Source organism: Pseudorca crassidens, chromosome 2, assembly GCF_039906515.1.
Source record: "Pseudorca crassidens isolate mPseCra1 chromosome 2, mPseCra1.hap1, whole genome shotgun sequence".
Classification (NCBI taxonomy): Eukaryota; Metazoa; Chordata; class Mammalia; order Artiodactyla; family Delphinidae; genus Pseudorca; species Pseudorca crassidens.
Window position 1 is genome coordinate 90,395,454 of NC_090297.1, and position 26,991 is coordinate 90,422,444.

At 30.8% G+C, this 26,991-nt stretch overlaps 1 protein-coding gene across 2 annotated transcripts in view; it reads right to left on the reverse strand.

Annotated features, from left to right (window-relative positions):
• Positions 1-26,991, reverse strand: part of COL11A1 (collagen type XI alpha 1 chain) — a 196,316-nt gene that overhangs the window by 102,711 nt on the left and 66,614 nt on the right. For both annotated transcript variants that reach the window (XM_067727066.1, XM_067727067.1), the window contains exons 6-24: positions 22,749-22,865; positions 22,053-22,142; positions 19,844-20,098; positions 19,028-19,090; positions 17,617-17,658; positions 16,588-16,650; positions 15,852-15,926; positions 12,924-13,007; positions 10,768-10,824; positions 7,357-7,410; positions 4,843-4,896; positions 4,673-4,726; positions 4,418-4,471; positions 3,162-3,215; positions 3,000-3,044; positions 1,757-1,810; positions 1,269-1,313; positions 964-1,017; positions 456-500 (exon numbers count right to left, since the gene is read on the reverse strand). In XM_067727066.1, coding sequence (XP_067583167.1) covers positions 456-500; positions 964-1,017; positions 1,269-1,313; positions 1,757-1,810; positions 3,000-3,044; positions 3,162-3,215; positions 4,418-4,471; positions 4,673-4,726; positions 4,843-4,896; positions 7,357-7,410; positions 10,768-10,824; positions 12,924-13,007; positions 15,852-15,926; positions 16,588-16,650; positions 17,617-17,658; positions 19,028-19,090; positions 19,844-20,098; positions 22,053-22,142; positions 22,749-22,865 — 1,359 coding nt within the window. The remainder of the gene's footprint in view (positions 1-455; positions 501-963; positions 1,018-1,268; positions 1,314-1,756; positions 1,811-2,999; positions 3,045-3,161; positions 3,216-4,417; positions 4,472-4,672; positions 4,727-4,842; positions 4,897-7,356; positions 7,411-10,767; positions 10,825-12,923; positions 13,008-15,851; positions 15,927-16,587; positions 16,651-17,616; positions 17,659-19,027; positions 19,091-19,843; positions 20,099-22,052; positions 22,143-22,748; positions 22,866-26,991) is intronic.

Genomic DNA, 26,991 nt, shown 5'->3' on the forward strand with positions numbered 1-26,991 from the left:
GACATTGAGTTATTAAAAAGAACATCATTTGCCATTTATACATGAGAAACGGTGGCAATAATAACGTCACAATTTTCCCTTAATTAGACCTTGCTAAAAGCCTTTTGTCACAAGCAAACCTAATTACATTTTTTAAATAACGAGAAATAAAAGGAGAACCAAAATAAAGAGAAAACACTCACTCATATCAGTACGTTTCTGAAATTAATATAGCTGAGAATGTCACATTTGGAAGTTATCCAAATGGAAACTGTGAAATTTTATCATTTACAGCTCAGAGACATATGAATGATTGCTGCTCACCCTGTGCTTTCATAATTTAACTCCAGATTAATTCTTTATATGCTGGGACATTTAAATATCTTATTAAAAACAGAAGACAGGCCTTATACCTCCCTAAAGTTGACAACACAAGCTTGTTTACCAGACATTACTAGAACAACAGAATAACTTACTTTTTCACCGGGAGGACCAATTGGACCTTGTGGACCAGGAAGACCCTATTTTAAAAGAATTCATTTCATATGTCAAGAATCACATCACAAGAATACACTTTTAAAATAGTAAATGATTAGCCCTCTATTTTACATGAAATGATTTATGAGAATCTATATATATATTCCCCCCACATTCCCCAGAAAGTTTTGCAACACTATGAGGGGTTTTACATAAGCTACTCTTCTGGCAATGGATATGTAATGTGATCCTATTCAGAACCCTCCTGCAGGTGTCCTGGCATTCCATGAACACCGAATGACTCATTTTTCTCTTGGAAGAAAGAGGCCTCTGCAAATTTGCTCAAATTTTTTTTAAAAAGGAAAAACAAAAAAAAAGAATCGTCTTCCTACATTCACAATAAAAACCCTTAGCCCTACATAGAAAATTCTGAGGCTGTCAATTTTCTTGTATAAAGATACCATCTTATCCCATTATCTCAAAAAAGCTGTGACGGTTTAGACTTACTTGAGGTCCTGGATTCCCTTGCTGACCTGGAGGTCCAGGTTCCCCTTGGGGACCCTGCCATAGGAAAATATAAAGAGTCTTTAATAAAACTATTTCACATAATAGGTTTTTTCTTCTCAGTTGAAAAATAGTCCCCAAATCATGTTTCCCTATAGAGAATCCGGAAAATCTTGCAAAATATTAATGCTGGCAGAAGCACTTGGCAACACATTGTAAGAAATCTTAATTTTAGATTTAGCAACAAAAGTGGTTTGTTAGTACTTAGATTACAGAAACGAGTTATCTTATGGATATTTTCTACATACCATGTTCCCTTTTGGTCCTGTGGGGCCATCCACACCTGCGATACCCTTCAATGACGAAAAAAATATGCTTGAGTGTTAACAAGTTCAGATGCTACAATGGAAAATTTAGAAGACTAACCTAATAATATGACACCCAGTAGCCTAGGTTGACTAAAAAATCATTTTAGAACTTAATGGAAATGAGGGAAAAAGCAAGGTCTATACTCTCCTCTCCATGCCCATGGAGACAACCTAACAGCATTTTCCACTGCGAGTTCGGAATTTGACACGAAACAATAAAATAGGTAAACTAAAAGGAAGAAAAAAGAAAGAAGCCAGTGGAGTAGGGTATGCTCAGTTAAACTGATAGGCAGCACCATTAGGTCTTAGAATATAACAGAGCAGTAAACCCTTGGCTGTCTACTGAAAGCTTTCACAGCCTCCTGGCTTTAAAAAGTCTGGTAACAAGCTTTCCCTAGGAAATCTTGAATGTTTTCAACAATACATACAGGCTGTCCTGTAGGTCCTGGAGTTCCCCTTGGTCCTAGCAAACCTCGTGGACCCTAGGAGGAAAAGAAAAACACATTCTCATAAGAAATGCCTTCAAAACATGCCTCTTCCTTTAAATAAATATTAATGTAATGTTTAGATTAAAATATTTGTTCATCTTCTTTTAATGGTGTTTAAAATGCCATTTTTATATGACACAAATATCTAGTGTTTATATTGATCCAAAAGCCAAGATGGACAAGAAAGTCTTTAATACAGAAGCCGTATCTTTTATTTTTATAAATTTACATATGAATCACTTGGGAAATTTTAAAAATAGGAAATATTTTAATGCTTTAAATAAGTCACTTTTGTGTCATATTCCAATTTGAATAGCAACACTGAATCTTATTAAATCTTATTATTCAATAAGTTAGACTACACAAATAGAAGAGTCCTGATTCTCATTTATTTTACAGTTAAGTAAATTCCATCATGAAAGAATATTCTACTGAGAGAAAGAAACAAACAGCTGGATAACTATGTTAGCAAGATTATAGAAACCATTTGCTTGATTTTTAAAATTATTATGACTTAATTAATTTCTTCTATTCTTCTTCCCCCTCCTCCATTTGTTCCTCCTTCTTTTCCTTCTTTAGAAAAGTGAATACAATGACTTACTGTCATATTCACTTGAGCTACTATGCCTTTTAGTTGACAGGCTCTATAATGTGGAAAACTAGGACTAAAACTAGGAGGCCTGCTTCTAGTCTGGTTCTTTGATTAACTAGCTTTGGGTAAACCTTTCCAATTCAGTTTCCTCATTTGTAAAAATCAGTGGAAAAAAGGATATAATCTAGTAAATTTTATAGTTCTATCTGGTATATACTAAGCACCTAATTTTTGTGTTTCTTCTGATAATAAGATTAATTTATCCTAAACACATAACTAGATTCTAGAGTTATTGATGATATAAAAACTGAAACAAAACAAAAAACAGCAACAAAAACTAGGTAAGGTTTTTGCCTGACAAGATGTTATATCTCACAATTTTTTCTCTTGATTTTCTAAGACTTTCTTTAACAAAAAGAAGAGCTCTCAGTATCATTTTTAAATGTTTTTTTCACATAACAATTACCTGCTTAGCTTAGGCAAGACGGCAATAGTCATCTGAGTTTATTATTGACTTTATATATGTAACACCAATCACTATTCCTTCAAAACGGGGTATTATTTAAAAAGAAAAAAAAGAAAGTTGCTTACAGCTTCACCTGGAAGACCCCTTGGTCCTATTTCTCCATCTTCTCCCTGTCATGGACAAAATGAGTGGGAGAGTGATGCAATCAGACAATGTAACATTTCAGCATGATTTTGTTCTATGTTTTAATTTTAAATATTTCTTAAAAGAAATGAAGTTTAATATACCCGCATTCCATCTTCGCCAGGAGGACCAGGAGGACCTTGGGGACCTCGTTCACCCTATTAAATAAATCCAAGTATAAGTAGAACACAAAATAAACTAGAATGTTTGTCTATCCTACAGCTATCCTACCAAATATAACGGAACATTTGCAGAAAAAACTTATGCTCTATTTTCCCTCCTCAAAAAGTTTCAAAGATAAATCATAATTTTACATTAACTGGCGTTATATATTAGTATGCTAGGAAAAAATGTTCCCCCAATTTTGAAAACAAAAAGGTTTAAATGAAATTCCCAAATAATTTTCAGACATTTAATTATTACAAACTAATAGAAAAGTATTTTGCTGAAGACTGTCTTAAACATGGATACACTTTGCTGATTTTTATTTAATTTACATTTTTTCTGCTTCTAAAATAATTCTTATTAAATCAGCACAGTTCTAGAAGACTAAAGAAATTTTTGGAGTTTTTAAAAAACAAAATTATATATTTTTCTCAGCATGTGATAGGCACTTGCTAGACATTCATAGTGCTCTCTTTTCTTTATCTTTCTATTTTTTTATATTCTCCAATTTCCTAATGGTTGTCCCATCTTCCTTCTTAACTTTTGGAGAAGAAAAATGTGAAGATCCAATTCTGATCTTTTTTCGAAAGACCACATCTTTGCTTAATTTCCCACTAAAAATATTGACTGGATTGCCGTTCAACATTGTATTTTGTTTATCCTTAGTGAATTATAAGCTCTTGCACTGGACTGCAAACTAATATTATCACAAAGAAGTAGCTTGTGGTGTCTCAATCTACTGGAGCCATCTAATTAGTATAATAAAATACAGTGCCCAGTATATTGTTATATTAATGACAAACTGCCTATAGATGTCCTCTTTTGAGTATATTTCCACAGACAAAATGTAATAAGGAAATTGAGGCAATTATCAAAAAATTAGAGGCAAAATTAAATCTCCACACTTGTTCTATAAATGTATTTTCCATATACGTGTACATAAAGATTCCACATCAACTTATATTTGTGTAAACTGAATATTTTAATGTCTAAAAGAAATTAAAGAACTTATATGAGTATCACACATATAATTCTACTTATCTTTCTTCAAGTATCTAGTAGATGTACTAATTTATATGAGTTCACAAATACTTAAATTAATTTTCTTCTTATATCTTAGTGTATCAATGTTTCGTAGTATTCCTGTATTATCCCAATATAAAAAGTATAAAATGTACAGAATGGTATATCTTACCCTGTGACCCTTGTCACCTGGCAGACCTGGAAGTCCATCAAATCCTCGATCCCCCTGTAAAATCACCATCATCATCATCATCATCATCATCATCACCGTCATCATTATCATTACATTTCCAGCCTATTTCTGTACTGTAATTTGAGTGTGAAATGTTCTTTCATATCAAGAAACTCTATTTTAAAACATAAAAATTTCAGGGGTGAACTGAGATACGAGATCTGAAAATACAAATGTATGAGATGAGCTCCCGACCTTGGCCCCGGGTTCTCCTGGCATTCCTCTTCCTCCATCAGCACCCGGACGACCCTGATAATACCAAGAACATGACTAAGCAAAAGGGATTCCAAATAGACAGAATAAAAGAAACAAAATAACTGATGATTTCAGATGACCTCAAAATGTACAATGAAAACTAACCATACCCTTTTTCCAGATTTTCCTATTGGACCAGGAGGACCTTGGACACCACGAGGGCCCTATACAAAACATCATAATTAATTAACTTTATAGAATTCCTGATCAGTAAACTTAATCAAATCAAGAGAAAGGGCTTTAGAAATTTATATCTTCTTAGCTTTACCTTAATCATTTTAACACAAGAAAATTATTTCTTATGTAAAATTCTACATAAAGCAAAAAGACAAGAGAATCGATTTTTCCAAATGGTTTCTTGCCAAAAAGGAGTCATGCTATTTTATTAAGTTTATATAGACATGCAATTACATTTAAACAAAAGGCATATAAACTGATATTTTAAGTTTGAAAAAATCCTCAATTACTAAATATATTCTCAAAACCTTGCAGTTTTACATTTCACTTGACTGAAAACACTTCCATTTTATTCCTCTTCTCTTCGCCTTCACCTTTCTCTTCATTTTTTGGAGATCCTATTCTGGATATTTATTCTTTTATTGCAAGTATCACATTGAATTATAATTGTCTTTTTTTCATAGTTCAATCTCCCATTAAATTGTTAACTACTGTGATTTTGGACTAAATATTTTTCTCCATTATACTCCTATAATTTAGCACAGTGCTGGTACATATTTCTTTCAATCATCTACAAAATCCTGGAGGATCACTTGGCAAACCTTAATTCAAATTATTGACTGGCACCATGCCATGTCAGATTAAAGTTTAAAGATTCTCAATATCTTTCGTGAAGCAGTATAGTACAGTGTTATATCAATATACAATGTCTTATTTGTGAATTAATATATGTTTTTTTTAAAATAAAATTACACAGCTAATAATAGATCCAATATAGATCCAGTAAAAATAGTATATAGGCCTTTGTATTTAATTAACTATACCCTTTTTAAGTTTAAACAATATGCATATAATGAGTGAGGTAGAAAATGCAACGCATATTTGAAATTACAAATAATTCTTATGATTACTGTGAAATGTTGATTATAGAAATATGAAATTAAGGTTGCCTAATAATTAGAGGTTAAAAGAATATAGCTTTTAAAAAACTGTTGCAGAAGAAAACTCTATCCTATACCCCAGCTGGAAGGCAAGGAGCAATAATAACAGGACAAATCTTGTTAGTTTTCAATGAAAATGATCCTTCATTTGATATTGCATCTCATTGGAGTTAAGGAAAACTGCAAACACCATGAAATCTACTGCAGCATGTTTTCAGATTCATCCATTTTGTAAAGAGGTGAGTCTGACCCCAAAGTTCATAAACTTTGCAAAAGACATATCAATATTTTTATGCAATTCTCAGTTAAGGTACAAATGTTTTCCATTTCTTTATGGCAACATTTAACAAGCACGAAAAAGAAGGTTGCCACATTCTGTGCCACCCAAATATCTTTCTAAATTTTGGGGGGATTTTTTTCTCATTTCAAAATAAACTGTGGTGCATCCAAACAGGGGAATATTATACAGCAACAAAAAGGAATAAACTATTGATGCACTCATCAACTGCAACAAACCCCAAAGGCATTATGCTGAGTGAAAGAAGCCAGTCTCAAAGATTACATAATGTATGATTTCATTTATGTAGTATTCTTGGAAACACGAAACTGTAGTGATGAAGAACAGATCAGTGCTTGTCAGGTATTAGGGGTATGAGGAAGTTGTGACTGTAAAGTGGCACCAAGAAATTGCTTGGGGTTATGACTGTGGTGGTGGTGACGAAGAATACATATAGGTGTTCACATTCAAGTTTACATTATAATATTGTTAAAATAAAACTAATTTTAAAAAAAGAAAAAAATTAGTTGGATGGCCACTTGAGAGCTCCTGTAGCCCAATCTGAGTTTATATGTATTGAGTATATCAGAAAGCATTTTCATTAAAAATGAATTTTAAAAATACATCACATTTTGCTTTTACAGTTTTCTAGAATAAGTATAATTCATAATGTGCTTATAGTGAATGTCTCTATCTACTTATTATCATTCAAGGAAAAATAATACTTTTAATTTGGCACCATGTAAATATAATGTAAGATCTTTTTAAGAATTTCAGGTCAGACGTTTTCAATTTCTCTTAATTTCCTCAGCTCTACAAAGGGCTTAAAATTAGCTTCTTTTAGGTATATTAAATATTTTTTCTGAGACAATTTACTAGATTTTATTCTCCATAGGAAACATGTTAGGCTTGTGGCAGGACCACTATAAATACAATTGTAATAGTGCTTCTCTGTTCTGTACAATCTCAAGCCAATCTAATGTTCTGAAGACCTATTACTATCAAGACTTTCCCATTCTAGCTTATTATCTTCTTTTAATATTGTTTAAATTAATAAAGTTATTGGCAGTCAACTGATCGTTAGAGATGTTTCAACTGAAGAAGGTGATGTGAGCTTAAAGGTAATGTAAGTAATTATTTTACTCATAAAACAGATGGTAGACACTTCAATTACCCTAATAGATAAAATAAACTCAAAAATAAAATAAGCGAAATAGGTTAATTTTTACCTGAGGACCTGGATCACCCCTCTCACCTTTGGCCCCAGAGGAACCAGGCCCCCCCTGTAGAGAAAAGGTGAAGACATAATCATTTAATTTTGTAATTCCCTAACCAGTTTTTTTCCTACCATTTTCACTTGAAATAATTAAACATTATTCAAAATACATTTCTTCAAATAGTATGATTTTATTAGTTAATACAACAAAATTTTCAAGTCCTCTGATTGAAATACATCTCTTCTCAGATTTTGACTGTATTCCAGTGTGTGAACTATATTTAAAAGTCTATATTTTACTGATAACTACACAGAAGCAAATTTCATGAAATCACATTGAAATGTTCTTTAATGTGTATGCCACCAGAGCACTTACGATGATACACAGGCGTTATTTATCATTACTCTGTGGTGGAGTACTAGAGGAAATACATTTTTACAGAATCGGGTACACATTGAATTCATTTATGAAACTTGGCAAATATTAATGCTGTTATACTCAGAAGCTTCTCAGACACTGAATTCTATAGCAATAAAATGTCAAGAACAGATGCTATTGTTGTTATTATAATTGTCCTGAAATAATGTCAAAGCATTTTTTCCTAGATTGGTCTATTTTTCCTTAGGAGAATAAGTCCTTATGACAAATGCCTCTTCCAAATATTTACATAATTCACAAAGTGCAACAAAAGCCTGGCAGAGTAACTGGAAAAAAGTATAAAACCACTTTATAAAAGTGCTGTGAGTTTTAAAAAATAAATACTAGGCCATTCATCTTCCTAAAAAGCTTTAGAACACTAAAATTGAACATAGTGGTAATAGTTACTTCATTCTGAAGAAGTATACTTTGTGTGTTTAAGAAGTTTCTGATTTATTTAAATCAATAGAGATTCAATTAAATACTACATTGAATCAAATTGCAAAAAGGTTAAAATTATGCTAAGCCTGAAAATGCTAGGTATCTAGAGCCTCCTGGTGGCTCCAAAGTAAAATAGCTATTAATATGACTGCCAAAAAATATGACAAGTCAAGTAACATGAATATTCCAATCCTGAAAATTACAAGAATGATGACTTACAAGTGTCTAATTAAGAATTCTTGCAACTAAATTTCTTCAAGAGAGAAACTGGGGTTCTACATTAAATCAGATTATTAAGCATAGAATTGAATGAAATTAAAGGACAGTCTATTTTTAATTACTTTACTGCATTATATCTTCTGTATATAAGCACAACCTACTCAACGGATTATAATTACTTTGCCCAAACACTTATTCTAAAAATCGCCATGTAATAATTGACAGTAACAGAATAGGGTAAAGAACATTTTCTATGTTTCCTGAATATTTTAAAATATAGATCTCTTTTAGTCTATAAAATCAATTGGAAACAAATAATTGAAAAAAGGAATATTTCACTGAAAGAATGAACATATTTATGTATTAAAATATTGTTTCTTTTTTAAATCTTAATATATAAAATACGTTAGACTCTAGAATTAAGATTTTTTAAAGTCTGTTATAATTTTATGTTTTGGAGCAAAGAATAAGAGAAGAGAAAATGGTAAAAACAAACAATGTGATTTTTTTCTCTCAATATCAACCTTTAATATTTTAGGAAGCTAAGACTTTCTATAACAAAGACTTAAGTAGTAAAATCAATTAATCTTGGATATTACATTGAGAATGGTAATGTAATAACATGGCTGTCAATGTTTTCTCTTTGCCAACATGCTGTGAATGTCTGACCCTTAAGGACTGGTGAAAACAGGAACAGCTTAACGTAACAAGCTTTCACTGGTTCTGCTCATCACTGTTCTTACCCTCTACAGATCCATTAGACTTGTGTTTGTCAGGATGATAAGCAGGAAAATTCCTTTGGATAATAGGATAATAAAAAATCTCAAGAACTTACAGATGCTAGGCTGATATTTTTAATTTAAGCAAAAGGCAGTGTTTCCCAAACACGCTTGACCGTAAGAATCAGCCTGCTGCACTCGTTGAAAATATAGTTTGCCAGTTCCGACCCTGAATATGCATCATTAGAGCCTCAAGTTCAAGGCCCCAGGAACTTTCACTTTTGATAAAATATATGGGTAATTCTTCTGCCCCCAAATTTGTAAAACACTAGCATACTGCTGATTTTCCTCAGTCATGTAAATGTGTTATTATTAACAAGCAATTACATATTAACTCTATTTCTTCCTTTATTAAATGACATGGAATCTTTCATCTTCCCTACTATATTTTGAAAGGCAGAAGAGTAAAACTACATGATAAATACATAATAATGCATTTAGAAGTGTGTATAATTTAAATTCTGTGGAACATATTGCCAGAACACATGTTCCACATGAGCTCATATGATTGAGTATAAAGCCCTCCAAAATATATGAAATGTTATAAAATTTCAAGACTGAAGAGAACCATAAATTTATGGAAAAGTAGATAACAAACTCTTAAATAAACTACATGAAGAAAACTATTTTTCCTCCTAATAAGATCAGTAAAACTATTTAATTGATTCAAATTTGAATAAAATCATTTTGCTGTGTCTACTAAGTAAACAAAAGATAAACTTTGAATGTTCAGAGTAATAATTTCTATAAATACCATTATTTCAATAAAACATTGTGAGCATATAAGATCATATTGAAAGTATACTACAGCTTTTTATATCAAAAGAATACTTAAAATAGAAAGTATTCCATTCATTTTAAAATCAATGAGAACTCAGGTTGGAATTATACAATGTTCTTTTCCCTTAAGAAAAAAGTATGATTTAAAAAGAATCTTTGTTTTGTGTTTGTGTGAATTGCTACACTGCTTAGCATTTGGTAAGTTTCAAAATATTTTAAAAAATATATAGAATATTAGCTTGTCAGTAAGCTTGTAAGGAAAATAAAACACTTATTTGCCAAGAGTCTCTAAAAGACAAAATAATTTCTCTAATATCTGAAGCAGTTAATGGAATACTAGAGGCAACTTAAAGTTTAAGCCAAGTCTCCTGCTTTCTCCTAAGATTATGGAAAAATTTTCATTGGCCTCAAATATTTTTTTCTTTTTTAATAAATTCTGTTTAACATAAAATTAAATCTCAAGAACTTACTGTACACTTGAACTTCAACAACTCAAACTATTATGCAAATAAATTATAGTTTGAAAAGTTAATAATTGGATACGTGATTCAATTATATTTTTCACTGTATTTGTTTGATTTGAGAATTTTCCATTGTAACCTTTTCATTAAAATTTACTGAGGACTGAATTCAGAGAGATTTCTTAAATGGAAACCAAATCCAAGTATAAGCCGGTATATTTACCCTACTTTCACCAGCCAGAGATATGAAAACTGCCTGGCCAAAGTTGCACAAGGAACTACTAATACAGGAATTTAACCATATATTATCTTTTTGGGTAACCTACCACAGGACCCGGTCTTCCAGTTAGACCCATTGGGCCAGGTGGACCTCTCAGAGCAATCTAGAAAATAAAATATAGCAAATTCAGGAATGCCTCCCTGGATGAGCATATTAAACCACAATATTCATTTGCACAAGTTACCCTTAAGTAGCAGCTCATCAACAGAGGTATAATAGCTACATAGTAGAAAGAGTGCCTGATTACTGAAGAATCACAAGTTTTTAGAATGACAAATTGACCTAATAAGTATTAGACATTTTTTAAGCTGTTGTGACTTATATACAATCTTGTACCATATATATTATGATTTATTCAATGACAAAAGTTAAAATAGATTTTAACATCTAATAAGAAATTTAATATCTGATGATTTTTCTACTCAAAAGTGCATTGAGAATATTGCATAGGCTTCTCTTAAATACGTAGGTGTAATTCTCATTGACAATACTTTTAGATGTGAACAATTTGAAGTGCTTTAAGTGAAAGTTTTCTAGCACTATTTTAGGATAAAAACTATGACAATTCAAGCCAGACAGTAAAAAGCAAAATTGATCAGAAAGTGCTTAGATAATACAGTTATTTTAACAAATCTCAAATTTAATGCTTTATAGAAAAATGCATTTATTTTGTAGAATCATAGGCATGATAGACTGATTACATGCACTATTGACACTGAATATTAGAAATGTGAAATTAGCACTTGGAAAGCTAGAACAAGTAGAGTAAAAGGATAAATATTTGACAGATGTTAAATTAGTATGGTGTGCTATTTTTTAATATTAGTGATTCCAAAAGATGAATATTTAGATTGCCAAAACAGATATAAAAAATAATATTGTAATAGAAATAATGTAAAATCAAATTAGAAAAGTGCATGAGATGGAAACAGTAATATCTCCAAAATTTCACTACTGACTCACCATGAGATTTTTGACAATACACTTCTTAATCCTTGAGATTAAATATCTGAAAAATTGGAATTATAATGCTTGCTACCTATTTCCAAGGAGGTTAAAAGGACTAATAAAATTAGGAATTCAATGGCCTAATAAACTATTTAAGCTCAAATAATTACCTAAAATCTGTTCAAAGTAATAAAATTTATAAGTTGTAGGCATCATTAGTAAATCAATTTAAATATTTTTAGATTTGTATTATGCCAAGTTCTAATAAACAAATATTTAAGTTTTTCATTTTCTTTATAAATGATGTAACCAAACAATGGCATCTTTTCAGATTAATAGACTTACACTCTCAGATAATTTATGCACTCATAAATTTATGGTGATAAAGTTATCACCAAAATGATTTATATCACTTAGGAAGCAGGTACCCATATCCATGTCAACTATAAGCCCTTTATTTCCTTTTTCCTTGAAAAGAAAAAAAGACTATACTATGAATAAAAGTATTATATGACTTTCAACATTTTCCTGATCCATTCTTTTGATTTTCTTATCTATATTTTAACTGCACTGGAGCTAACTTAAAAAGCAAACAATTTTATATTTTATAAGTATACAGATAGTGAAAAGCTTTTAGCTGACAAACAAATATGAACTGAATGGATTTGGTTTAAAATATAGATTACAATGATTCGAGCTTAGAATACATATTTGAAGGTTTCTTTCCTCCACAAGAATGCCTAAGAAATTTAATTTTCTGGATTATTTGGGATATCCTGAATAATCTATAAGATTGGGTGGAAAAATTATTTTAAACTTTATCCTCTTACTTTATTTATTGGTCATTGACATATGCCTTTGCAGGGAAAACTGGATGTGAAAGATAAAGGGTGATACATATAAATCCATCAGTACTCTTTGAAAAAAAATTAGAAAATTTGTGTATTATGGTCTGCATGTTTTTGCCAGAATTATGTATGGCAATACTGCAAGGGTCAGTCATTTAAATTAAATATTAAATTAAAGAAAATATTCCTATCGGAAAAATAGATATTATCTTAGTATCTTCTCCATCTAAATTCAACATACTATTCAGAAGTATTTTGTTCATAATAGTAGCACCCTCCAGATACACACACACACACACACGCACACACACACACACATGCACACACACACACATGCACACTTTCTCTCTCTTGCATAATTTGGCACAGAATCAGGTTATGGAACTACATGTTGATCCTTTCTTACCCGAGCCTGCTGAAGAATGGCCTGGGCCTGAGCTTCCTGAGCAGAGATGATTGGTCCTTTGGAACCATCACCACCATAACGAAACTAAGAAAAGATAACATACAGAAGCTCAAAATAAGAATTTCTCAAATAGGTGCATTAATTACTAGATTAAAAACTACTTATTTAAAATGGTGGGATTTTACAAAAGTCCATGGTAACTCCATCATGAATCATGATACCTAGATTTTTTTTTAAATTTTCTTTCTGTCCATTATAGAAGTTTTCTAGACCATGCTTTACCACTTGTAGAAGAGACTACAGACTCCTTTACAATTTTAAATTCCATAATTTTTGAAAACTATGGAATAAGCTATCATCCATTTCTTTACCTGCACAAACGCTACCCATTCTACTCACTCATTTGTAAAAATTCTAAATGCACTAAGTTCGGTAGTGTTGTAGATCAACTGCTATTTTGTTGAGCAAAACTTCTGGAATCTCTGTGAACACAGAGGAAATCTTCCTTGAGATAGATTCAGTTTGTTTACCTTTTCTTAAGTAATTATACTAGGAAACTGATCCTTTCTGTATCCCTCTATAAAATGCTAAAGCTCCTTTTTCATTTTAACTCAAAATGCAGCATGAATAAATTTCTCTCTATGTTATTATTACTTGAATCTTTATTACATTTAAACAAATAAATTTTTTCCACAAGAACTTGGGCAACTTTATTTAAAAAAATTTTTTATTGAAGTATAGTTGTATTAGTTTCTGTTGTATAGCAAAGTGATTCAATTTTATATATATATATATAATATATATATAAAATATATGTGTATTATATTCTTATTCTTTTCCATTATGGTTTATTATAAGATATTGAATACAGTTCTCTGTGCTATACAGAGGGACCTTGTTGTTTATCTATTTTATATTTAGTAGTTTGTATCTGCTAATCCCAAACTCCTAATTTATCCCTCCCCCCTCCCTTCCCCTTTGGTAAGCATAAATTTGTTTTCTAAATCTGTGAGTCTGTTTCTATCTTGTAAATATGTTCATTTGCATCATATTTTATATTCCACATATAAGTGATATCATATGATATTTGTCTTTCTCTGTCTGACTTACTTCACTCAGTATGATAATCTCTAGTTTCATCAATGTTTCTGCAAATGACATAATTTCATTCTTTTTAATAGCTGAATAGTATCCCGTTTTATATATATATATATATATACCACATCTTCTTTATCCATTCATCTGTTACTGTTATTCATCTGTTACTGGACACTTAGGTTGCTTCCATGTCTTGGCTGTTGTAAATAGAGCTGCTATGAACACTGGGGTGCATGTATCTTTTTAAATTTGAGTATTCTGTGGATACATGCCCAGGAGTGGGACTGCTGGATCATATGTTAACTCTATTTTTTAGTTTTTTGAGGAACCTCCGTATTGTTTTCCATAGTAGCTGACTCAATTTACATTCCCACTAACAGTGTAGGAGGGTTCCCTTTTCTCCACACCCTCTCCAGCATTTATTATTTGTAGTCTTTTTAATGATGGCCATTCTGACTGGCGTGAGTTGATACCTCATTGTAGATTGGATTTACACTTCTCTAATAATTAGCAATGTTTAGCATCTCTTCTTGTGCCTATTGACCATCTGTATGTCTTCTTTGGAGAAATGTTTATTTAGGTCTTCTGCCCATTTTTTGATGGTTTTTTTTTTTTGTTTTTGTTGTTACTGAGCTGTTTGAGATGTTTGTATATTTTGGAAATTAAGCCCTTGACAGTCGCATCTTTTGAAAGTATTTTCTCCCAGTCTGTTGGTTGTCTTTTTGTTTTGTTTATGGTTGCCTTTGCTGTGCTAAAGCTTATAAATTTGATTAGGTCCCATTTGTTTAGTTTTGCTTTTATTTCTAGTACCTTGGAAGACTGACCCAAGAAAACTTTGCTATAATTTATGTCAAAGAATGTTTTGCCTATGTTCTCTTCTAGAAGTTTTATGGTGTCGTGTCTTATATTTAAGTCTTTAAGCCATTTTGAGTTTATTTTTGTGTATGGTGTGAGGGTGTGTTCTAACTTCATTGATTTACATGGGGCTCTCCAACTTTCCCAACATCCCTTGCTAAAAAGATCATCTTTTCCCCATTGTATATTCTTGCCTCCTTTGTCAAAGATTAATTGACCATAGGTGCGTGGGTTTATTTCTGGGCTCTCTACTCTGTTCCATTGATCTATATGTCTGTTTTTGTGCCAGTACCATGCTGCTTTGATTACCGTGGCTTTGTAATATTGTCTGAAGTCTGGGAGGGTTATGCCTCTAGCTTTGTTCTTTTTCCTAAGGATTGCTTTGGCAATTCTGGGTCTTTTATGGTTCCATATACATTTTAGGATTTTTTGTTCTAGATCTGTGAAAAATGTCAAGGTTAATTTGATAGAGGTTTCATTAAATCTGTAGATTGCTTTGGGTAGTATGGCCATTTTAACAATATTAATTCTTTCGGGCAACTTTAAAAAGCAATCTTAAGGTAAAACAAATAATTTTTGGACAATGAATAATACTATAGATATATTGTATTTAAAAAGTATTAGCTAGTGTCTATATGGTAGTAAATAGCATATTAACTTTATGTTAATACATGAAATGCATGTTACTCATATGACTCAGGATAAAGCACATGATTAAAAATATTAAGAAAATCCTCTAAGATTTCTTGTCAAAAAATATAATGAAATAATAAAGCCTCAGTTCTACTGCAGAAATAAATATTTACCAGAATTTTGCTTTAGCAAAATTTATCACAATTTCTGAAGGCTGCTTCATTTCAAGTATCTCTACCTCATACAATGTTTTTTTGATTGATCTATAATATGGTTAAGCAATATTTTTCAGCAGTAGGATGACAAAACATCGGGTCATCTTTATAACTATAAAAAACATACCGGTAACACTAACATGGTACCAGGAGGACCAGGTAAACCATCAGCTCCTGGTAGACCGGGACGTCCTGGGGGACCCTAGGGAAGTAAATAAAATCATCAAAATTAATCAATAAATAAAATAATTAAATGTATTAGAAACAGAATAACTTTGAATACCATAAGTCTACATTATCTACTTTGTGTTTGTCCTCTACTTCTTGTTTAATCTCCTTTTAGTAAGGATACCTAGAGAGGATTGTATTTCATTGCAGTAGTTTTATATAATTTAAATAATGCACAAATTTATTGCCTACTCAAGGAAGGAGAAAAAAAGGGATTTTACAAGAAGAGTTTCAATAGACAACGCAAATGGTCTATTTCTCCATGTGACCCAGGATGTGATCTTCAAATTAGGATGTAGCCTTATTAATTCAGTCTATCAGTATTCAACTAAATAGTCATGGGAGTTTCTGGTAAATATGTCTGAACTCAAAAGGAAGAACTTAATCTAATGTATTGGGTTCATATCAAAATGGAAATTGATTAAAAATAAAAAATTTTCTTACTAATTATAACATAGATAAATGCACATTCTTTCACCTCACTTTTAAAATTATAGTTAGAAAAGTTAAACAAAATTTTGCACAACACTGAATTCATATGTTATCCAAGTGAGAATAATATGTTAAACCTGTAGAATATATTTTAATTCTTTTCATTTATGTTGCATTCTTTTGTTATGAGTCCCTTCACTTACCCTCTCACCAGGGTCACCAGGGGGTCCAGTGGGGCCTTGTAGACCTGGAGGACCCATAAGACCCTACAGAGAAATAAACCATAATCTGAGTTAGATTCCTGATTTTGTTAGTATTCAGGCAAATTCATCCTACCAAAATCAAAGAAGAACTCATATTCATAAATAAACACTCTTCTCCCAAACAATTGCCCTATTTATCTTCCCATAAAAAGAGAACATATAGGGACCACTTTGTAGCTAGCTCAACTCTTCCTCTACGAGGCTGCTCTCAGGGTAGAGACAGACATTCCAAGGAAGAACAGGAAAGGAAATCCTGCCAATGTACAGTCCCTGAGGTGGAAGTTTGTTCCTAGTTCTTACTGAAGAAATGGTATACTCATTTAATTAGACTGCAAAAATGTGACAGTGAAGTTGAAATGTAGAAATCATTTATATTCTTTATGGGTAAAAGTATTTAAAGGCATCAGTATAATATATTTATTTCACATGACAAGAATTTAATTAATTCCACAAAAGAAAGAGGATTTCTTACAAAGTCAGATCAGTACAACTACCTGACAATAAAGACACCCTGATGAGTAACATTAGCCTTATTAGGAAATGACAATGGAAGCTGATAGTCACTCCATTCAGAAGTACAGATAAGGCAGCTACAGTCCACTTAGAATTCTCAGCTCTCTTCTTTGAGATATATCTATACCTCTTAAAAAAAAAAAAAAAAAAGAGGGCTTTTTTTTTACTTTTATAACTTTCAGGCACAAAATTGAAGATGAGGTTAGAAAAGTCAGAGATATTTAAGCAACAAAAATATTTAAAACAAAATTTAATTTCATAGCTCTCAAAAGAATATCATTTGGATAGCCAAATCAGAAAGTGATTGAAGGCCACCGGGTCCTCTGACCAAGTATTTGCCTCTATAATTCAATACTCAAATTAGTCTAAAATGTATAAATTCAACAGTGTAATAGAAATCTTATATCTGATTATTTAAAAAATCAAGACAAAAATAATCTTAAAACATTTACATACCGCAGGTCCTGCTGGCCCTGGTGGTCCTTCAATAAGCATGCCCTACAGTTAAAAAAAGATAGAGTCATTACTAGGGCAATGTGACCCCTAACCTCTTATCTAATTGGCTCTTAGAAAGCACCACATCATTGCATTTTAAAAGGTAAATTATCTGTTCCTACATATAAAACAATTACAAGCATTTTTGCATGGGGAAGGGAGGAAATTAAAAATGATAGAAGACATAATCCCTGTCCTGAGAAAATCTGTGAACTAATTAGCAAGGAAATAAATATTCAGGTAAGTAATATTACAAAGAGAATATGCTAAGTGCTCCCCAAGAGGGCAAAGACATTTAACCAAGTTTTCCCTAGCACCCAGAATAATGCCAGGCACAAAGCAAGAAACTGATAAATATTTGCTGTGTGAATGAAAGGATGGAAGAAAGCAGCACCTAAGCACTTTAACTCAGGGAAAGGGGAGAAAAGTCCATGTTAAAGAACTGGACATAAATATAAGTTCTTAAAAAGACAAGAGAATAGAATACTATTTCAGGATAAGAACACAATTCTAGAAAGTTTATGATTCTACTGCTGAAAACTGTCTTGTCATTTAAAAAGTTGGTTGTAAATTTTCATAACAAGGACAAATTTATTCTGAAAAATTATTTTTAAAGACTTTGGTGAGCATACGATGTGCTTTCTCAGATTTTGGAGTAATAAACAGATAACAATGTTCTTAGAGATGCATCTTTTATAGTTTTATCTCCTCCATCTTTTATAAAAATTTTACATCCTTGTAGTTCCTGAAATGATTTTCATTAGTTTGAGGCAAATAGTTAAACATACTTCCTTTAGTTCTAATGCAATACTTTTCCCAAATTGCTCATTAGGGAGAACAACAGTAAAATTGACTTCCAGTAAGAATTTGCTTCTTACCAATATCTTGAGTGGTAGTAACATTAATATAAATCTTCAAGTCACTTTTGAAGTGATTTGAAGATTTTTTCCAATGGAAGAAAAGCAAGCAAATTTTAAAAAGAACGTTTTCATATTATTACATGATGTGATTTGAATATGAAACAAATAAGTACTATGTCAAATAATATATTTCTAATAATGTTAAGTTATAGAAATTAGAGGAGAAAATCACTGGACTGGAAAATAGAAGAGGTAAAGTCTGGTCATATCTCAACCACCAAACATTTGAACCCTTTAGGTCTTAGGTTTCTTAGTTTTTAAATGAGAGAATTAGACTAAAACATTGTCAGCTAGTTTCAAATTCCAAAATTCTGTATCTCTATATTTTTTTGGTGTATTGAAATTCTACTTGCCAGAACTGGCCTTACTAACTCATTACTTGTGGCATTATAAACATTCGGACATTAGAATTTTCAATGGTACTATTACAATGTATTCATACCAGTACTTACCGGTTCAACTACTGCTGGTTCTCCTTTCTGTCCTTTTTCTCCATATGCACCATGGCCATTTATCTGTTGAGTGAAAAATTCAAGCAGCCTGTCTTTAAGTAAATAAGGCCATTTAAGTATTTTTAAAAGATCATTTAATCATCTAACTGCATTTAAAACAATCTATTAAAATGTGTTTTTTAACATAGAAACCTATTAAAGTTTTAAATATTGAAAATATACAAACGGAAACACAATGAACATTAATGCTAAATCTTGAATGAGATTGAACAATTGTTTCTTAAAGACACATTATAAAAAGATAAAGATATCTGTCGACCTCATTATTATCCCAAGGTACTAAGCAAAAAGTGTCATCAAATTAAATTCAATAAAATAGAGGTGGAGGGAAGAAATGGGTAAAGGGGTTCAAAAGGTTAAATAATAATAATTATAATGATAAAATGATAATTAATATGGTGCATTCCTGAGCATCACCAGAAAAGAAAAATAAATAAAACAGTCTAAAAATTAGAAAACAGTCTTAGTACCCAGAATGACAATGACTGTAATTTAATCTTATCAATGCCAAGAAAACTTTTATACAACTCTATTAAAGATTATTCTTTCAAATGAAGACTCCAGTAGTGTGGCCTGAGATACAACTGCTGAAGATCCCCATGAGGAAGAACCTATCAAGGTAACCTAGTAGTGATAAATATTCATAATTTATATAAGAACATAACCTACATTTTAAACCTGAAAAGACATCAAGATGAACACGAAAATACTCCAGAAATAAGACATACAATGACACAGAGCAGAATACTGACTTACACTTGTTTCTGTGATATCTGTTTCTGCTGGAACACCTGGACCAAATTCTTCATTAGTGGGGCTTGTTGGTTTATCTTCATATTCTTTATATTCATAAAAATCATATTCGCCTAAATCTCCATCTACCAGAAGATCAGAGTCCCTGCCGTCTATTTCTTTGTTTTCATATAGCATATCCTCAGAATTTCTCCTCTGGGAATCATAATCCTCTCCAGTTAGATATTCTTCAGTAAATACTTCTTCAACTGGATTTGGCTATTAATTTAAGTTGCAAGGAATTGGAGAACATGAAGTTTACTGTTAGTAAAGCAAGGTAAGCATTTGCAATTACAGTTTGATGGAATGTGACAGGAAGTGGTCTGAATACTACTCAAGCAAGTCTGAAAGCTGGGAAAGACAGCCTTTCAGCATTATTGAAAGAAATATTTTTGTACATTGGTATGTACAAGGAAATATTGCTTTCAAAGAACTTTTGCCAATAAACTGCAAATATTCACATAGATTCAACATGTGTATTTGCTTGTTCCATTGGAAAAAACTTGTTATGCAATTTGATATTTACTTTATAGTTTGACTTGAATAATATATATATATGTATATATAGAAAATATATAGTTAAAGCTTTGCTTAATTTTCAAATCTCACAGAACCTCATAATGAAATATAATTGCTACCAGAAAAGTCATGTAAGTTTGACTCTCAATCCGAAAAATAAAATATTAATGCCAATATTGAGATTTATCATTGCAATATTTATGCAGAGTATCTAGAATGTAGGGAAGTATTATATCACCAAAGAGTTCTTTATAGCAAATAAAATGTAAATTATAGTCCTCAGAATTTAATACAATAGAATATATCACCGTGTAGTCTCATAAAGAGTATGAGATTATTCACTTAAAAGTAAAAATTACATCAAAAATACTATCTCAGAGATATAGAAAAATAAAGCTAGTATAATTTCCTTTTTTCATAAATAATTCTCATTAATAGCATAAATCTGAATGATATTTATTAGGTAATTTTGGGTCATATGATTTTGATAAATTAAATAAATTTGATAAATTAAATAATTTATCTTGCTACTTTTGAATTTCATAAATAACTTGTTTGCTATAACATAGTGAATCTAGATGATAGAACAATATTGAATAATACGTAGTGTTACATAAAGTCATGTGAATGAAAAATGTGGCTAAATGATTAATTTAGTGATTGTTAACTAAAATAAAATGTCCAATAACCATAATATTTTTGTATTCTTAAACAATGAGTATATACTATCATTAGGGGGTGCATATCATCTGGGATCAGAATATTACTATGTTCATAGATCTGAGCAAAAGATGAATGAATTTGGGTATATAAATAAACACCTTGAATCAAGATAACCATTTTTGGAAAATGATTATTTTGGACTAGATGAAACTTGAAATTGGTTCCTACCCTAAAATGTTATTATTCTAAATTATGTGTTTGCATATAAAGTCTCACTCAGTTAATTTGCCTCACTGGGACACATGTTATATAAATTTTTAATAACTAAAATGATTCAGGTATTCCTCATACCAGTTAAACTGAATTGTATACTTATTTTTTTCATAATCAGAATATAGGCATAGTATGAAATTCAGGAAGATTGTTCTATTTGTTCTATTTGTACCTGTATGTACTTAAACATTTTCATAGAAAGGACTGGAAAAGGTTAAGATATAATATTTTAACCATAATTAAGTTTGAAAATGTAAATAGCCACTAAAACCAACTAAGACTATATTTTCTCAAAATATTTGTGTCATAAAAATGCATGATTATTGGTCAGATGGAGTAAATTCTAATTGTATCATTTGATGATACAGTTGTTACTTTAGAGGATTCTCCTCCTCACAGAAGGGTCATGTTGTGAATACCCTTAATCACAACATTTTGAGAAGCTTGCTCAATCCCAGGAGGAATCAAGAAAATGATAGCAGTCAATTCAGTTTGATCAATTTAGCATTTGCATGAAGCAAAGAGTCATGCAAAATCTGAATTGACGTTAATTTTAAATGAACTGTTTTTAGTAATAGTGAGCCAATTCTATTGTTTCTCTTACCTCAGTAAAAGAATAAAAATGTCAAACTTTTCAGAGGTTATAGATTCTTCCAGAGTGAAATATACCAAGAAATATTACACATTTTAAAAATTTAATGCTGTCTATGAGCATTACCTCATTTGGTCCAGATACACGCCTAGGAGCTTCTGTTTGGTAACTTTCTGTTCCATAGTTGTATTCTTGAAAATCATCAACAATATTTGCCTAATGGTAAATTCAAAAGAAAATCAATTAGTAAAAATGTAAGGTAATCCAAAATCTATGGAAATCATGATTTAACTGGGGTATCGTATTAGCCAAATGAGTATTTATCTAGTTGGGTTAGGACAATGACTCATCATCAGAGATCTTCCAGCTTATCTAGGAGAGATCTTGATTGCTTTTTCTTTGCTACCTTTACCCCTAGCTTGGCTTTTGCTGCTGCTTGATAACTTTTCTTCTTCTTGGTTGCAAATTTTTCAGATTTAGGGGGTGTAAACTTTTTGGACTTTTTCTTTGAGTTAGTGGCCACTGTCTTCGTCTTCATTTTGAAATTGAATTTCTTTTTCTGTAAAATGTGGTGAAAGATGGAATGGAAAACATAAATAAAATGAAAAGGGAAATAAAGAGCATGGATGAAAGGAAGGATAAGCAAAGCAAACCGGGCATCATTCCTTCAGGACAGCTACTGTCAATAAAAATCACTGTTATCAGGTCATAGAAATCAGATGAATGAAAGGTTTATGATAAGTTTGAGGAAAAGTGGACATAAGGAACAACAGGATGACAAACAGCAGGACCCCATACACAAAGGCGCTACTTTGCTTTTACCTCGGTTTGCGCTATTGTCTCTTCAGTTACAGTGGGAGTCTCTGTTACACTTTCAGCCTCTTTATATTCTGCTTCCCCATACTCATAGTCATATTCCATTATATCCTCAGGTGCATACTACATCGCAAAGGAAAAAATATCAGGCAATTTTGTTAGTTGCAGGTAATACTATTAACAAAGTGGTAATCATGTTCTTAACTTTTACTAGTAAAAGTTAAGAGACAAGTAAATACTGTTATTTAAATATTACTTCGTGTTACAAGAAGTAATACTGTCTTATACAGAGTATAATAACAGTGACAAAGCAGGTTTTCTAAGAGCAGAATAGTGGTTAGGATTGTGAGGAAATTAAAAGTTTAGAATATTAATTCAAACTTTTAATTGTTGAATATTAATTCAAACATAGCAATTACATACTTGGACATAGTTGTTAAATAGTCACATTAATTTTGATTTGTAAAAATTGCACATAAGCCTCCTTTATCTTACAGCAATTTCAATGGGTCCTTTTTTTTCCCATTAAACTACATGTTTAAAAATAAATGTATGGAGAGTAGTCTTCCCAAGCAAGAAAGAATTTTCATATCTATTATGAGACGGAAAGGGGAGAGAAACGAAAGGGAACAAAGGAACATGAAATGAGTCTATATTTTATTTGGAATACTGGAACCGATGTAAAAATACAATCTAAAGTTTATTCAGAAATAACTAATTTGCTATAGACTTACTTAAGATCAAAATGAGCACAGAATACTTGTGAACCATTAAAAGATTCAAAATTAGATCTGTTTATAATTAATACATTTCAGTTTTACAAATACTGCATTTTTTCTATTGAAAAAAGAGCATAACACTTAGATACCTTAAACCATGTAAATGTAACTCAAACTGAAAAATGGAATACTAGATTATTCTGTATTAAAAAAAAATTTAGGAGAAAAAGGTATGTTTCTCAGTAGAGGGATGTGCAATACAATCATTAATATTGTAAATAACATGCTTGCTCACCTTCAGAGCCAAACACCTCTATCAAAATTTTAATTTTTAAACACCAACATAGGTATTGTGAAACATATTTTAATTATTGGTTTTAATTAAAATAACTGTAAATCCATTAAGATCATATATAACAAAAGATACTAAGCAGCAAACTCAACAAGCTAAAACTCATATATATTTATATATTATTTATAATATATATTTATGTATAAGTATATATATTTATGTATATACACACATATATATTTATTATGTATAATATACATTTATATATATGTATACATATATTTATTATGTATAATACATATTTATGTGTGTATATATACATATATACCTATGTGTGTGTGTATATATATATATATATATATATATATATATATATATGCTAAAAGCAACCTATTTGAAATTCCCTAAGAATTATATTTGGTCACATTTTCATTATATCCCAACTGGACCTCTCTTGGTATTTTCAAATTGACAAAATATCTCTTTTAATGTGCCAGAAAAATAACTCTTCACCACATGTCTTTTAGAGAACTGTGATCACTGTGCCTTCTAATTTTAAAGCTCTATTAGATATAGCAATGCAAATGAGTGCAAATTTCACAAAGACATATAATGAGACATGTTCAAAACTGACCCCCTGGCAATATTGTATATCTGGCCCTTAATGAAATACCCTCACTAGAGGAAACTTTTCTAGATGGTTCAGCTGAAGGTCATATTGATATATATAGACATACTTTCAGTGTTTATGATTGTCAAAACTTCAATTTGATTAAATTAATTGAAATTAATTCATAATTTTACCTATCTAGCAATAGTTTAATTTTCATTGAATATACATTTTAAAGACTTCAACAAATCTTCATTCTAGTTAGTATTTGAGTAGAATTTGTTAAAATAGAAGAATGCATATATAACTTTTTGAACATTTGTGTTTCTTCATGACTCTGCAAGCAAGATATAATGCCGACTATTTCTAGGAAAGGTAAAGTATGTATTAATCAATAGCATCATTAAATAAATAAAACAATTAAATACTGAATTTAGATACATATTAAAATAATTAATGGAAACTGAATATTGTCTAATGAATAGTTTTTTTCCATAGTTATAGTCACACATGTTGGAATAAGAAATAGTGGATTTATATAATTACTAGCTGGCAGCTTGAAGTTAAAACATGAAAAAAGATTAGCCAGGCTAATTTATGCTTTAGAGTTTTAAAATTAAGCAGACTTTTCAGAATCCTATGCATCTATGATGAATTGTAAAAACATAAGACAATATATAAAGGCATAAAGGACTGTAAAAATGGACAATTTAAATGCATCTTAAATGAAGCCTGATATTCAAAGCACCAATTACTTTTACTATCTTTATATCATGTTTTTTTTTTTCCTTATAGGAGGAAACTTTTTCCAACCTCCATAATTCTCTCCTCTATTTAAACTTTTTCCACATGGAGATCAAGCAGACTAGCTGTGGTCGTGGAATAATGAAGGCAGTAACATGCTTACCTGCTTAGGCACTAAAGCACATGTTTTTCTTAGAGCCATCAGCAGTCAGTGAAAAGAATCACTGCTTCTCTTCTCCTTATTTCTTTATCTAAACAACATGCCCCTTCTGGTGGGTATTGATATACTTAGGACTTTGCTGGTCTACACGAAGCTTTACAACCTATTTTTGGAGATGATTCTCCCTTCTTACTATGGAATTTGGGGGTGTCTCAAAGACAGGTAAAGAAGAGAGAACTACTTGTAATCAATCAGATGTATATATGCAAAAAAAACGTGCAGTGATGGAAAGATCTCACCTATGATCTGTGAGTTGCCTAGCATAAGTTATAGTATGTGAGGAGAAAGGGTCTTCTTCTAGAAATGTCAAGTTTGTTCTTATTCAGTTTGTTAGAAAAATAGTGGCATAAGTAAATACCTGAACGTCTTTGAGAACTAGAATATATGATAAATATTAAGGGCAAAAAATATTAAGGTAAGAAATTTCTTTATAAAATATTGTTTTTCCCTTGCTTCTTCTTTTTCCATCCTTTATGTATATATTTAAAAAGAAGAACATCAATTGCCTAGTGTATAAAGGGCATTGTAGTCTGTGTAGCACATTAAGAAAGAACCATATGTAGATTTAACATCTAATTTCTTATTAAGATATAAGGATAATTTAACACGATGGTTTAATACAAAACCATCATAATTTTAATATTAGTTACTTTGCTATATAAATGGTATTGTGGAGGTTCACATAGAATAATAGTTTGATATTATCACTATGTCTAAATCTATCTTCATTTTACATTTCACTCTATGATGATGATGTGATACTGTGCCAAACACATAAAAAATGTAATCCTAACAATGAATTAAAATATGTTATTTAGAGGATATGAACTATACAAAAGCACAAGTTGAATAAAACACATTTGAGTTAATTTATAAAATAAATTGGTATATTTATTAATCCAAATCAGAATAATAAATATGCAATTTTTCAAATTTATTAATTATAAATTAAGCAATATAAAGTACAACATGTATGTTTGATGCTCTATTTTGCACTTTATGTTCTTTATTCACTGGTAACATTGCATTGCTATTTTGTATAGGTAAAACATCTGTAGTGCAATTATTAAAATGCATATTTGTAATATAATGTATTAATGGCTATCATTCAAAAGTAATATAAGGATGGCTTGCTAATTCTGTTAACCAGGTGTTTTTCATACTAGTATATAATAGTTATCTTATTATTGAAGTATCAATGTAATTTAGTACTGGGGGAAAAAGTGAGAGCTGATTCCTCAAAAAAACTTTTCATTGTGACATACTCAACATAGAAACTGTAAGAAATGCTATTATTGCATCACCCAACCAGATTTTCATGAAGGTTTTATTATAGCAGCATGCTCTTTTCCTTATCAGTTGCTTCCAGTAAAAACAAGTTTGATTTATCAACAGAATGTTAAATTTATGAATCAACAACTAAGGTCAAAAAGGGAAAGTCTACTTCTAAATGAATTTAAGACAAAAATGGTTAAAAATATTATTTTGCTTTAAAACAACTCTGCTTACCTGATGTAATAGCATTAAAACATGGGAATAAAACACCTCAAGGTGATATAATAAGAATGCATACCTTCATTCTTCCAAAAATCAGAGCCATATCTGTTACTAAAAAGAACAAGACTTATCTTTCTTAAAACAAAAGCAAAATAAATCTCACCCAT